At 42.7% G+C, this 12,113-nt stretch overlaps 1 protein-coding gene across 1 annotated transcript; it reads right to left on the bottom strand.

Annotated features, from left to right (window-relative positions):
* Positions 1-6,070: 6,070 nt before the first annotated feature.
* Positions 6,071-7,583, bottom strand: LOC123041497 (uncharacterized). Its single transcript, XM_044464096.1, has 2 exons — positions 6,404-7,583; positions 6,071-6,290 (listed from the first exon to the last, which is right to left on the bottom strand). Exon 1 carries the CDS (start codon positions 7,479-7,481, stop codon positions 6,495-6,497), a length of 987 nt encoding a protein of 328 aa, XP_044320031.1. The 5' UTR covers positions 7,482-7,583; the 3' UTR covers positions 6,071-6,290; positions 6,404-6,494.
* Between the last annotated feature and the right edge of the window lie 4,530 nt (positions 7,584-12,113).

The following is a 12,113-nucleotide window of genomic DNA, read 5'->3' as shown; positions in this document are numbered from 1 at the left end:
CAAAGGTAAAGAGACTGCTATGGCCCCTGCCCCCCCCCCCTCTCGATCTGATCCAACAGCAGCAATGGTTTGGGGCACTCTTAGCTCAGATGGCCCAGCAAAAAAATGAAAAGTTCGTCTGGAGGTGGGGTGGCTGCTCTTCTGGGGAGCAGCAGAAACAATGACTTGGATAAGAAGAAAGGAGACTATGGGGAAGGAAAAGACTTCACCAGGAGGGGAGATCTGATGCAGGAATGGGCAATAAAACAGGGCAAAATGGATGGGGGCAGAATACTAGAACTGGACAGAGAGAAAACTTTGAGCAGAACAAGACTAGGGGCAACTTCAGGGTGAGGTGCAACAAATGCAAGGATACGAGACATCTCATAAGAGATTGCAAGCTGCCTCACTGCATCATTTGTGGCAAAAACTCACACATTACTGAGGAATGTATATAGCTGAACAGATTAAACCTGCCCCAAAGTTTGTAGGATATGCTGCTAGAGGGCTTGGAGTGCTGCTGATTCAGAATTCAAAAGAGATAGTGAGCAGTGAGCAGACAAACCCCGTGGGCATAGTGAACATTGCTTCTGGAGAGGTAAATTAAACCAATTCCTGGAGGGATTCAATTATATGTTAGTTGGAATTGGCAGTGGAGGTGCAAAAAACATGGGGGCAAAACCTATCTGATGAGATTCCCCAGCAAAAGAAGGCTGGTTGAATTGCACAAATTTGGAGACTTCAACTTGCTGGGGACTAAAGCTATAATTAATGTAGGCAGCTGGACTTATGATACTCAAGCTATTGGCAAATTGCACACAGTATGGATCCAGTTTGGAAAAGTGCCTGAATGTTTTAGACACTTCTTTTAAATGTGTGAGGTAGCTACCACCATGGGACCTATCCTGGAAATTGACATGACCACTATTTTGAAAGAAAAGGTTAGAGCCAAGGTGGGAGTCAGAGATCATGAAAAAAATCTCCATGCGCACTGAAGTGACTGATAAGGACTTGATGATATATAGGGTGACCATGGAGCTAGAGGAGGTAACAGAACAGGGTTGGTACGAAGAGAAAAGAAAATTTGAAAATCTGGAAGCTGGTCTAAACCCAGAAGATGGTGGGGGACAGGAAAAATCAAAATTGGAGACATGGAAACTGAAGGGAACAAAGAGAACATCTCTCTAGGCAGTGTTGGGCTTAAGCAATTTGGGGAATTGAAGCAAAAAATGAAGAGATCTTGTGTATATAGAAAGAATATCTCATGGAAGTAGGTCTGAGGAAGAAGGTGGAGGCTGAACTTGAAAAAGCTATGATAAAATTCAAAGACGTGGAGGAGGACAGACATAGACATGAGGCTTGGAGGAGAATGGAAGAAAAGAAAATTGCTGCTTGGGAAAAAGAAAGGAAAAAGCTGGTGGAGATGATTCAAGGTCATCAGGAATTAATCAACAAGTGCATGGAAAAAATTGATACCTGGGAAGAAAAAGATATTTCTGGAGATAAGCTAGGAGAGAAAAATGAATTTGACTCTGAGATTCCTCAAGATCCCACACAGGAAGATGCATACACAGAACAAGTGGATTACTCAGCAAGTCAAGATTTTGTTGAATCTCTTGGTACCAAACCGGGTTCACAAGAAAGAAGATGGGAGAAAGACAAGGACAAGGATGGCCCTACTAGAAGAAGTGATAGAAACCTGGATAAGAAGGATGTCAAAATTGAAGACTTGGCCAAGGAAAGGGCTGCTGAAAAAGATAACTATGGTGAGAACACTAACTCTTTCAATGATAAAATTTCTTTATTTGAAATGACTAGCAAGGTCGGGATTGATTTGGGGTGTGCCATAGATATGGTTAATCAAAATCTAGACCTAATCTCCAATATGGAGCAGGCTAGAAGAGATATATATCTCCAAATCATAATTAATAAAGAAAAGGATGAGGAAAAAATGCTCTTCAAATCTTATAGATATTGGAGATGCAGAGTTAGAGGAACTATTATGTTCAGAAAGAGACCACTCTCATGTTGATACAGAGTTGGACTATTATGACAATTTGAATAAAATATTTTCAAGCAATAGAAAAATGAGAGGTGGAAATACGGCCACTAGTGCTGGAAAAAAATCCATCTCGATTTGGGGTATTAAGAACAAAAAGAGAAAAAAGAAAAAAAGATGAGAGACCTCTTCTGGAATATGAGGGGGATAGGGTAGGATATTAAAAAAATTTATTAGAGATACTATCTTAGAAAAACAACTAGATTTTGTGGGGTTGCAGGAGACTATCAAGAGTGACTTTACTAAAAATGAATTACACAACCTCTTTGGAGGGAGAAAATTTCTCTAGGAGTTGATTGCCCCTAGAGGCAAGTGTGGAGGAATTTTGGTAGGTATTAATAGTGACTGCTTTGAGCTACTCCAGGTGGAAAAGGGGGTATACTTTGTCAAACTACTCTTATTTGACAAAGTTGCTAAATTCAGCTGGAACCTAATCATTGTCTATGGTGTTGCTCAAAAAGATGGGAAAGCAACTTTTTTAGTTGAACTCTCCAGGTTTTACCAAGACAATCCTCAGCCTTGTGTGATTGGGGGTGATTTCAAGTTGATTAGAAATAGTGCAGAGAAAAATAAACCTGGGGGTTGGATCACTTTAGTTTTGTCTTTAATGCTATTATTGGACATGCTGGTCTTAGGGATCTTCCAATGAATGGGAGAAAATATACCTGGGCAAATAATCTTCCTGACCCTACTTATGAAAGATTGGACAGAATATTTATCTGTCCAGACTGGGAAGATAAATATCCTCTAGCCATGGTTAATGCCATGGAAAGGGAGATCTCTGACCATACCCCTTTCCTTCTAGATACTGGAGATCATAAAAAATAGCCTATTTTCAGATTTGAAAATGCATGGATGCTCATGGAGGGGTTTAGGGATTTTGTTGAGAAAAATTGGAATATCAGGTGTGGCGGGTCTAGTTTGGATGTCTGACAAAAAAACTAAGAAATATAAGACAAAAAATCAAGGGTTGGATTATTAATGCCAATGTTGCCTACAGGAAAAGGAAAAAAGATCCTCGGAATACTAGATGAGATAGATAAAAATGTTGAAGCCTAAGTGCCCAAGACAGAGAAATACAAAGAGCTTTGAGAAAAAAGCTTAAAGATATTCTTAAAATGGATGCTATCAAGTGGCTGCAGAGATATAGAGACAAAGAAATTAAAGATGGTGACTCCAATACTAGATACTACCATGCCAAAGTTAATGGGAGGAGGAGAAAAAATAGAATCACTTCTCTCGAACATGATGGGGAAAACATTGAAGGTGATGTTAAGCTCATGGAGCATATCACTGATTATTATAAAAAGCTGTTTGGACAAGCTGAAAATACTACTATAAATCTTGATATCCAAAACCCTGAAGGGATTTCCTCTCAAGAAGAAGAGGACTTGACCAAAACCTTTTGCATGGATGAGATCAAAAAAGTAGTCTTTGATATGGAGAAAAACATAAGCCCAGGACCTGATGATTTGCCATTGACTTCTGCCAACATTTTTAGGAGATGCTCAAAACTGATCTGAAAGCCATCCTGGATGTTTTTCATTGTGGGAAAATTGATTTAGCTAGATTGAACTATGGGATTATCACTCTAGTCCCTAAATCTAATGATGCTAAACAAATTCAAAAATTTAGACTTATTTGTCTGTTGAATGTTAGTTTCAAAATTATTACCAAAGTTCTGATGAATAGATTGAGTAAAGTAGTTAATCCTATTATTTCCCCCCATACAAACTGCTTTTGTGAAAGGTAGATATAGAATGTAGGGTGTGGTGATTTTACATGAAGCTCTGAACTCCATACATAAGAAAACACAGAGTGATATGCTGTTCAAAGTTGATTTTGAAAAAGCATATGACGAAATTAGATGGCCCTTTGTCCATAAGATGTTAACACTTAAGAAATTCCCTGATAAATGGTGTGACTGATTAAGCACACCATGAGAGGGGGTTAGGTGGGAGTTAAGGTCAATGATAACATTGGTCCTTACTTTAAAACCTTCAAAGGGCTCAGACAAGGGGGTGCTCTGTCCCCCCTGCTTTTTGATCTAGCAGTTGATGCTCTAGCTATCATTTTAGATAAAGCTAGAACTGAGGGTTTTATTAAAGGGGTACTCACTGATTATCATGAAAATGGAGTGAACATGTTACAATATGCTGATGATACTATTTTCTTGATACAAGATGATGAAAATTCTGCTAGAAATCTGAAATTTATCTTAGCAGCCTTTGAGCAAATGTTAGGACTTACAATTAACTTTCACAAGAGTGAGATTTATCTTTTCGGGAAGCTAAAGCTAAAAAAGATCTCTACCAGGAAATTTTCACATGTATCCTTGGGGAAACCCCACTGAAATATCTTGGCCTACCTGTTTCCAATAAAAGAATTAGTAATAGCATGTGAAAGAATGTTACTAAAAAAATTCAAAAAAGATGTGCCTGTTGGCAAGGTAGATTGCTAAATATTGTAGGAAGAGTAACTTTGGTGTAGTCTTGTCTCTCTAATATACCTATCTACATGATGTCCTTTTATCTCCTTCCTGCTAGGGTTAGGAAGAAGATGGATTTCTATAGAGCTAGAATGGTGTGGCAGGCTGAAGAAGACAAGAAAAAATACCATCTGGTAAACTGGAAATTCAGCTGTCTTCCAAAAGAGGAGGGAGATTGGGGGTTTACAAACCTGGAGATGTTTAATATTGCTTTGTTATCTAAGTGGTTGTGGAAATTAGAAAATGAAAATGGTTTCTGGCAAGGGATCATTAAAGAAAATTATGTTAAAAACAAATGTCTTTTTTGGGATTGAACATAGAAATGGGGATTCTCAATTCTGGACTAACATTCGTAAAGTCAAAAAATACTTTTATCCTCATGTTAAGAAAAAAACTGGGAGATCAGAGAAACACTAGATTTTGGGAAGACTGGTGGGTGGGAGACAAACCACTCAAGGATGCTTACCCTTCTCTGTTCTTTATCAGTTATGAACATGGGATTTCTGTCAGGGGGGGCATTGATAAAGGATGGGATGGTTTTACATTCAGGAGATCTTTGTTTGGAGAAACTGAACAACTTTGGGCTAGCTTGAAAGTGAGATGTAAAGAAGTTTTGATGTATGGAGGTGATGATAAACCCATGTGGATGCTGACTGCTGACAGAAAATTCTCTGTCAAATCACTATATAGATTCTTGATCAAGACTGATGTTGGTTTTCCCAGGAAATTTTTGTGGAAAACTAAAGTCCCTGCCAAGATCAAGTTCTTTTTGTGGCTACTTGCTAGAAAAAGTATCCTTACTACAGATAATCTGTTGGGGAGAGGATGAAAGGGTGATAAACATTGTGTATTGTGTGGTAAAAATGAAACAGTTGATCATTTTTTTTCATGCTCTGTAGCCAGACTAATCTGGACGTTAGTCAAGTGTGCTTTTGATCTAAAACATATCCCTAGAGATCTAAATGACTGCCTTGGAAATTGGCTAAAGAATTTCACATCTGATAATAAGAAACTGATTCTGGTTGGTACCTCTGCTCTCTTGTGGGTAATATGGAAATGTAGAAATGATATTGTCTTTGACAGGAAAAAAGTTACTGACCCAATGGGAATAGTGAAAGTAATGTGTGGTTGGATTTTTGATTGGGCTATTTTGCAAAAGGACCCAGAGGAAAAATCGCTGATGCTGGGAGCAAAACTCATCGAACAAGTAGCAAGTGAAGTGTACAAGGCGGCGCAAGGCTGGCGTTTTGGCGTGCTTCGACTTCAGGATTGAAAAACGAGCATCTCTTTTGGGGCTGATAGATGGGGGGATGGCTTGGCGTGCTGCTTTCCTGGCAACCTGATGAATAGCTTAGTCTGCTTAGATGCCTGGTGATAGGCAGTGTTATCTTTCCCTGCTTTCTCTCGATGTAATATTGGTAATGTAATAGAATCTATAACGCTGTGACTGCTCAGATGCTCGTTGGTTTCTCTAATGGAAATCGGAGGGGAAACCCTCTTTTGCTTAAAAAAATAATAATGTTGCTCACGCTGAGTCGTCGAGGAAAGAAATGGATGATTCGGTGTCACTCACTCCACTCAGTATTAACAACGTTTCAGTAATATGAAGTTACCACTGTCCTAGACAGATATCATTCTAATATATACTCGTATATAACAAACGAGTACAAAGGAGTAGAAATAATCTCTGATATCAACGACAAAGGACACACATTGCGTACGAACGCAAGGGATCAGGATTGGTCATATCTTACACAAGTTCAGAGAGAGTTCAAATGATCTAAAACAAAAGCTCTGCCTAGCATAGAAAACTTGGATTGAACTGGTGTAGATCATTTGAACTCTCTCTGAACTTGTGTAAACAGATCATTGTTCAAAGATCTGATGGCACCACTGGTGTAGCATAATCCACACTTTTTCTGAACTCTGAAGGATCCTAACCCCCCAGCAGCAAACGAACAAACACTTTTATGTGCAAAATGAGTCATCGCCATCTGATTCCAGCTTCCACCATGGCTTTCCGTTTGCACTTCCCGCCAGCTCTTCTGAACCATCTTCATCGCCGTCCTCCTCAAACACCACTTCTTCCTCCTCGTCATCTTCATACCTCCACTCCAGCCCCTTAAGCACGTCCCTGTCCCGCCATTTCCCGGACATGGACGGCGCTGCCTTCCTGGCCTTTCCAGCGATCACCTCTGCCCAGGTGAAGCCCGTGTCTGCCCACCTTGCCAGCCCTGACTCGCCGCCGACCACCACCGTCCGCACGCCCTTCTCCTTCGCCAGTCGCAGCAGAGGGGAGAGCTCCTCCCGCCCCGAGACCAGCATCAGGCACCCCACGGACCCATCGTCGAGCACCTCTTGGGCGCGATCCCGGAGGGCGGTCGACGGGTATCTGGAGAGCTCGGCGTGGACTCTGGCTCGGCGGAGCTCGTCGGCGGGAGAGCCGGGGTTCACGCCGGCGGTGAGCTCGCGGGCGGCCTTGGTGTACTTGGAGAGCTTGAGAGACAGGGACGCGGCGAGGCGCACGCGGCGGTCGCCGCGGGAGGACTCGATTCGCTCGAGGCGCTTGGTGTTCTCTCGGGTGTGGATGGTGTCGAAGTGGCGGAGCAGCGCGTCGCGGGCGCGGAATTTGCGGCCGCAGACGCGGCAGAGATTGGTGGCGTCGGCGGAGGGATCAGGGTCGGGTAGCCGGTGGCAGGGGTGGAGGAACGCGGCGGAGAAACGGAGGCGGCCGAAGGAGGAGGCGGCGAGGTGGAGGCGGACGGCAGAGTCGTAGAGGGGGAGTTTGGAGGGCGGGCGGGAGGCGGCGAGTTCCCAGAGGACGGCCACGGGGGTGGTAGGGGCGCGGGTTGCCGGGGTGGAGGTGGTGGTGGAGAGGCGGTGCGAGGGCGATGGGAGGAGTCGAAGGGTTGAGGCGAGGAGGCGTCGCCGGAGATTGTAGAGCGGCCGGGACATGGGAAAGGGAAATCACGCTGGGAGAAGGGAGCTTCAGCGGCGGCGCAGCAACTGCTTTTTTTTTTATCGGAATTAAGCAGAGAGGGCTTGGGAGCTGGGGGTCGGCCTCCGCCTCGCCCTGTGCTACAGCGATGGCAGGGCCCAGCCCGGTGTCGAGTAGACGCGCGAGGGGGATTGGATTTTTTTGCCCCCATTTTGCATTACATGGTTTTTTTTCTGATAAACTTCTGATCTATTCATCTTCGATCATGATAGTACAACAAACACTAAAAAAATATATAATTTTTTTAAGAATAATAGGAGGGCCAGCGCCTCCCCCGATTTCATTATGAATAACGAAACCAGAGTTCAGGTAACAACAGCTTGCAAAACGCAAGTTCAGTAAGCAAAAGTAAAAGAAGGTGCACATTATTACATTCCCAGACCAGCAAACTAAGCTATTACAGCCAGCAGCTAGACTCAGGCTGGGATCCCCAGGACGGCGCAATTGTCTTGCTTGTTTTCCTCCAGCGGTCGCGGGATCTTCATCTTGCACATTCCAGCGGGTGCAACTCCGGGGCGCCTGATCTTCTTTGCTGGCCAGGCAGGGGAACCCAGGAGGTCCAGCGGCGTCACAGGACTCAGCAACGTATGCTTGCAGGTGAAGCTGCCTGGGCTCCTGGACGGGGATGACTGCATAGCGTCAGAAGGCAGATTTGACATTACCCCCAAGTTCAGCTTGGTGAGAAGCACTTGACCGAAAACACCTTCAGTGTTTTTGTCAAGCTCAACTACCCTGTTGTGATCTGGAAGGGGGTGCTCAGGATCAGGATAACCCTGGTCATGAATCCCTCCATCTTCACGCGAGCATCGTCCTTGAGAAGAATCAGCCATCTCCTCAAGAGCCCCATCATCAAGTTCCAGATCTGTTTCAAATCAATCCACATTACATTTCTGAAAATGCAAGAGTTTCTATGCTTCCAGATAGCCCATAATACACTAGCACAGATAGCATTTAGAGCAGTGTGTTTCTTATTGGCTATCCAAAATCTAGCAATGGAAAGGTAATCAGCTCCCAAAGAGCAGGAGAAAAAGTCTGAAACGGATTCGCATATTTGCTTAGCAACCACACATTCAAAAAAGAGAAGCTGTATAGACTCTCTCTCAGAGCAGTAGACACATTCATGAGATTTTTCAAAGCCTCTTTTAGAGAGGTTGTCTCTGGTCATTAGCTTGATATGAGAAAGAAGCCACAAAAAAACTTGGACTCTAGGGGGGATTTTAATAGACCAAACTGAAGGAATGTGAATAGGTTGAACACCTCTGAAGTTAATTATACTATACAAGGACCCAGTTGTGTACTCCCCTTTGGATTCGTGTTGCCAAATCAAGGAGTCCTCACCTCCAAGGTATTTTGTACTAGTAATAATTTGCTCTAGGCAGTACCAACTCTCCATCATAGTAGGTGTAAAAATCCTTCTAAAGGTCAGCTTAATAGTGTTTTGGTCCCAGATCTTATCAAGAGTCTCACCATGCTGGTGGCAAATGACATAGAGGGGCCAAAACTGGACAAACAATGGTGAGGTACCAAACCAAATATCCTCCCAAAACCTGATCTTTTGCCCATTACCAACTACCCATCTATATCCAAATTTCAGGGCCTTGGCTGCCCACATGACCCCTTGCCAGAATCTGGACGAGCGCTGAGCATTACAAGCAAAGATGTTAGAGGAATTATGAAGGTATTTGGAATCTACCAGGGATCTCCACATTTTTCCCTCATCCTTGACATATCTCTTAACCCAGCTCCCCAGTAGGCAGAGGTTGACATCTCTAATGTTTGGCACTCCCAGACCCCCATGCTCTTTTTTCATACAAACCAAGTGTCAGTTGGCAAGATGTAATTTCCTTTTTCCTTCAAAATCACTCCAAAGGCAGTGGGCCAGCTGGCTGTTGATCAGGTCCAGGGCCCACTTAGAGAATTTAAAGAAGGATAGCAGATAGAGAGGTACACTAGCAAGGCAGGTTTTGATAAGTATAAGTCTGGCTGAATAGGAGAGTAATTTTCCTCTCCAACCAGCCATTTCTTGAGGATCTTGTCAATGAGAGGTTGGATATCCTCTCTCCTCAACTTATCATTGTGCATGGGGATTCCTAGGTATTTGATGGGGAAAGCACCCACAGTGCATCCCATGATATTTGAAAAAAGTACAGTCTCCTCAACTGTAAGACCTATTGGGATGATTTCACTCTTAGAGTAGTTAATTCTCATTCCAGAGACTTGTTCGAAGCAGGTTAAAACTTTCTTGAGATTCTCAGGTTTTCTCTCATCCTTTTCCATAAAAAGAATGGTGTCATCTGCATATTGCAGACAGACTACACCACTGGGAATCATATCAGAGCAAAGCCCTTGGATGAGATCATTTCTCACTGCTTTAGCAAGCATTTTACTAAGAACATCAACCACTAAGTTGAACAAAGGGGGGGAGATGGTATCCCCTTGTCTAAGCCCTTTGCCAGTGGTAAAAAAATTACCCTCTACACCATTTAGTTTAACTCCTACAGATCCTAGATGTGTGATCTGGTAAATCCATTTCATCCATCTAGGACCAAAATTCCTTTTCTCAAGGATCTCCATGAGAAAATCTAGATTTACTTTATCAAAAAGCCTTCTCATAATCTAATTTAAGCACCAAATCAGGGCTGCCTGAGTGATAAGTGGAGTGCAGCACCTCATGTGTTGTTACCACACTTTCTAGGATAAACCTATCTTTAATGAAGGCAGTTTGGTTGCTGGAAGTAAGCAGGTTCATAGGAACAGCTAATCTATTTGTGAGAACCTTAGTAAAGAGCTTAAAAATACAATTTAGTAAGCTAATAGGCCTAAATTTGTTCATAGTAGTAGCTTCCTTCTCTTTAGGAATAAGAGTGAGATAGCAAAGTTAAGCCTATAGATGTCCAAATCCCCATTATAAAAGTATGTGAACATGGCCATGATATCGGCTTTAATGGTATCCCAAAATTGTTGAAGGAAGAGGAAAGAATGTCCGTCTGGGCCACGGGCTCGATCAGGGTATGACCCAAATAAAGCTTATTTCACTTCCTCTTCAGAAAAAGGCTTCTGCAATTCTAAGTTATCAGAGTCTTTGATTTTTTTCATTATCAGAGAAGAATTGATCACTAAGACAGAAACCCTTTCCATCTTCCTTCTGGAAGAGGTTTTTGTAGTAGGATGTGGCTATGGCTAACGTGTCATCTATGTCTGAAGTAGGCCCTGATGGGCCCTCCAGAGCATGAATCAATGTTTTCCTCCTTCTCTAATTGGCAACAGCCATAAAATACTTAGTATTCCTGTCACCTTCTAATATATCCCTATCCCTGGATCTCTGTCTGGCCTCTGTTTCCTCCTTGAGCCAAATGGCCTGGAGCTCAAATATGATGCATTTCATCCTATCTGAGTCTAGCTCAGAGAGGGGTGTATTTTCAGAACTGACGTCCAGCCTATCATATTCTTCTGTCAGGGATTGCTTAAGCTTTCTAAGCTCAGCCCCTACATTTCTACTCCAGCCTTTACTAAATTTTCGAAACCTCCTAGCTTTCTCTTGCCAAATATCAATTGGGGTGGTACTCTTAACAGGGGCAGACCAGTTTTTGATAACCGATTCTTTAAAGTCTGTTTGGAGGAGCCACCATTTCTCAAATTTAAAACTAGGACTCCTAGGAACACAGTCAATCCCTGAATTCCAGAGGATGGGGGTGTGATCACTCCAGTTCTAGGCAGGGCTTGAGAATTACTTAAAGGGAAAAGAGCATCTAGTTCTGTTGTACAGAAGACTGTCAATAGTAGACATGATCAGGTTCTCCTGGTTGTTAGCCCAAGTGAACTGTCTACCAAACATTCTAATTTCTAGCAAACTCCAAATTTCAATCCAGGCATTGAATTTATCACTCCAATTGTAATTAATTTTTCCATTGCTTTTATCTTTCTGATATCTAACTAGATTGAAGTCCCCTCCTATAAAAATAGGCAGGTGATCATCAATAAACAAGCTATGCAGTTCTGAAAGGAAATCATCCTTCCCTTCATCATAAGGAGACCCATAAACTGCAATAAACCTAAAGGAAATGCCCTTTTTCTTGAGTGTTAACACACAAGAAACAGAGAATTTGAGAGGGGTCTAGCTAATGACATAAAAAATATCTAGATCCACTCCCACCAGCACCCCACCAGAAGTGCCTTCAGCAGGTAGGTGATGCCAGTCATACTTTTTACCACGGCTAATAGCTTTTAGGAATGCATGAGTGAGATGCTCTTTTTTGGTCTCCTGAAAAGAGATAATGCTAGGGTTATGCTTGGAGAGAGTATCATTAATACAGGTCCTCTTGCCAGGGGCAGTAATCCCTCTAATATTCCAAAAAAGAGCATTCATTTATGCAGAGTTTTCCTAGGGTGCTTGCCCCGTCCATATTTGCTAATATGAGTCCAACCAACACTATAGTCATCTATAACAGTTGATATACCTTTTAAACCCTCAGGGGTAGTAGGTGTTCTAGGGGAATCTAGGACATCATTGCAGCATAACACTCCTTCAGAGTGTTCGCTAGCCACATTCACTGGTTGTGTGCCAATGGTTTTTATAGGTTTTAGATTTC

The sequence above is a fragment of the Triticum aestivum genome, chromosome 2B (genome assembly GCF_018294505.1).
Source record: "Triticum aestivum cultivar Chinese Spring chromosome 2B, IWGSC CS RefSeq v2.1, whole genome shotgun sequence".
Taxonomy (NCBI): domain Eukaryota; kingdom Viridiplantae; phylum Streptophyta; class Magnoliopsida; order Poales; family Poaceae; genus Triticum; species Triticum aestivum.
Note: the sequence above shows the minus strand (reverse complement) of the source record. Positions and strands in the feature narration are given on the sequence as shown.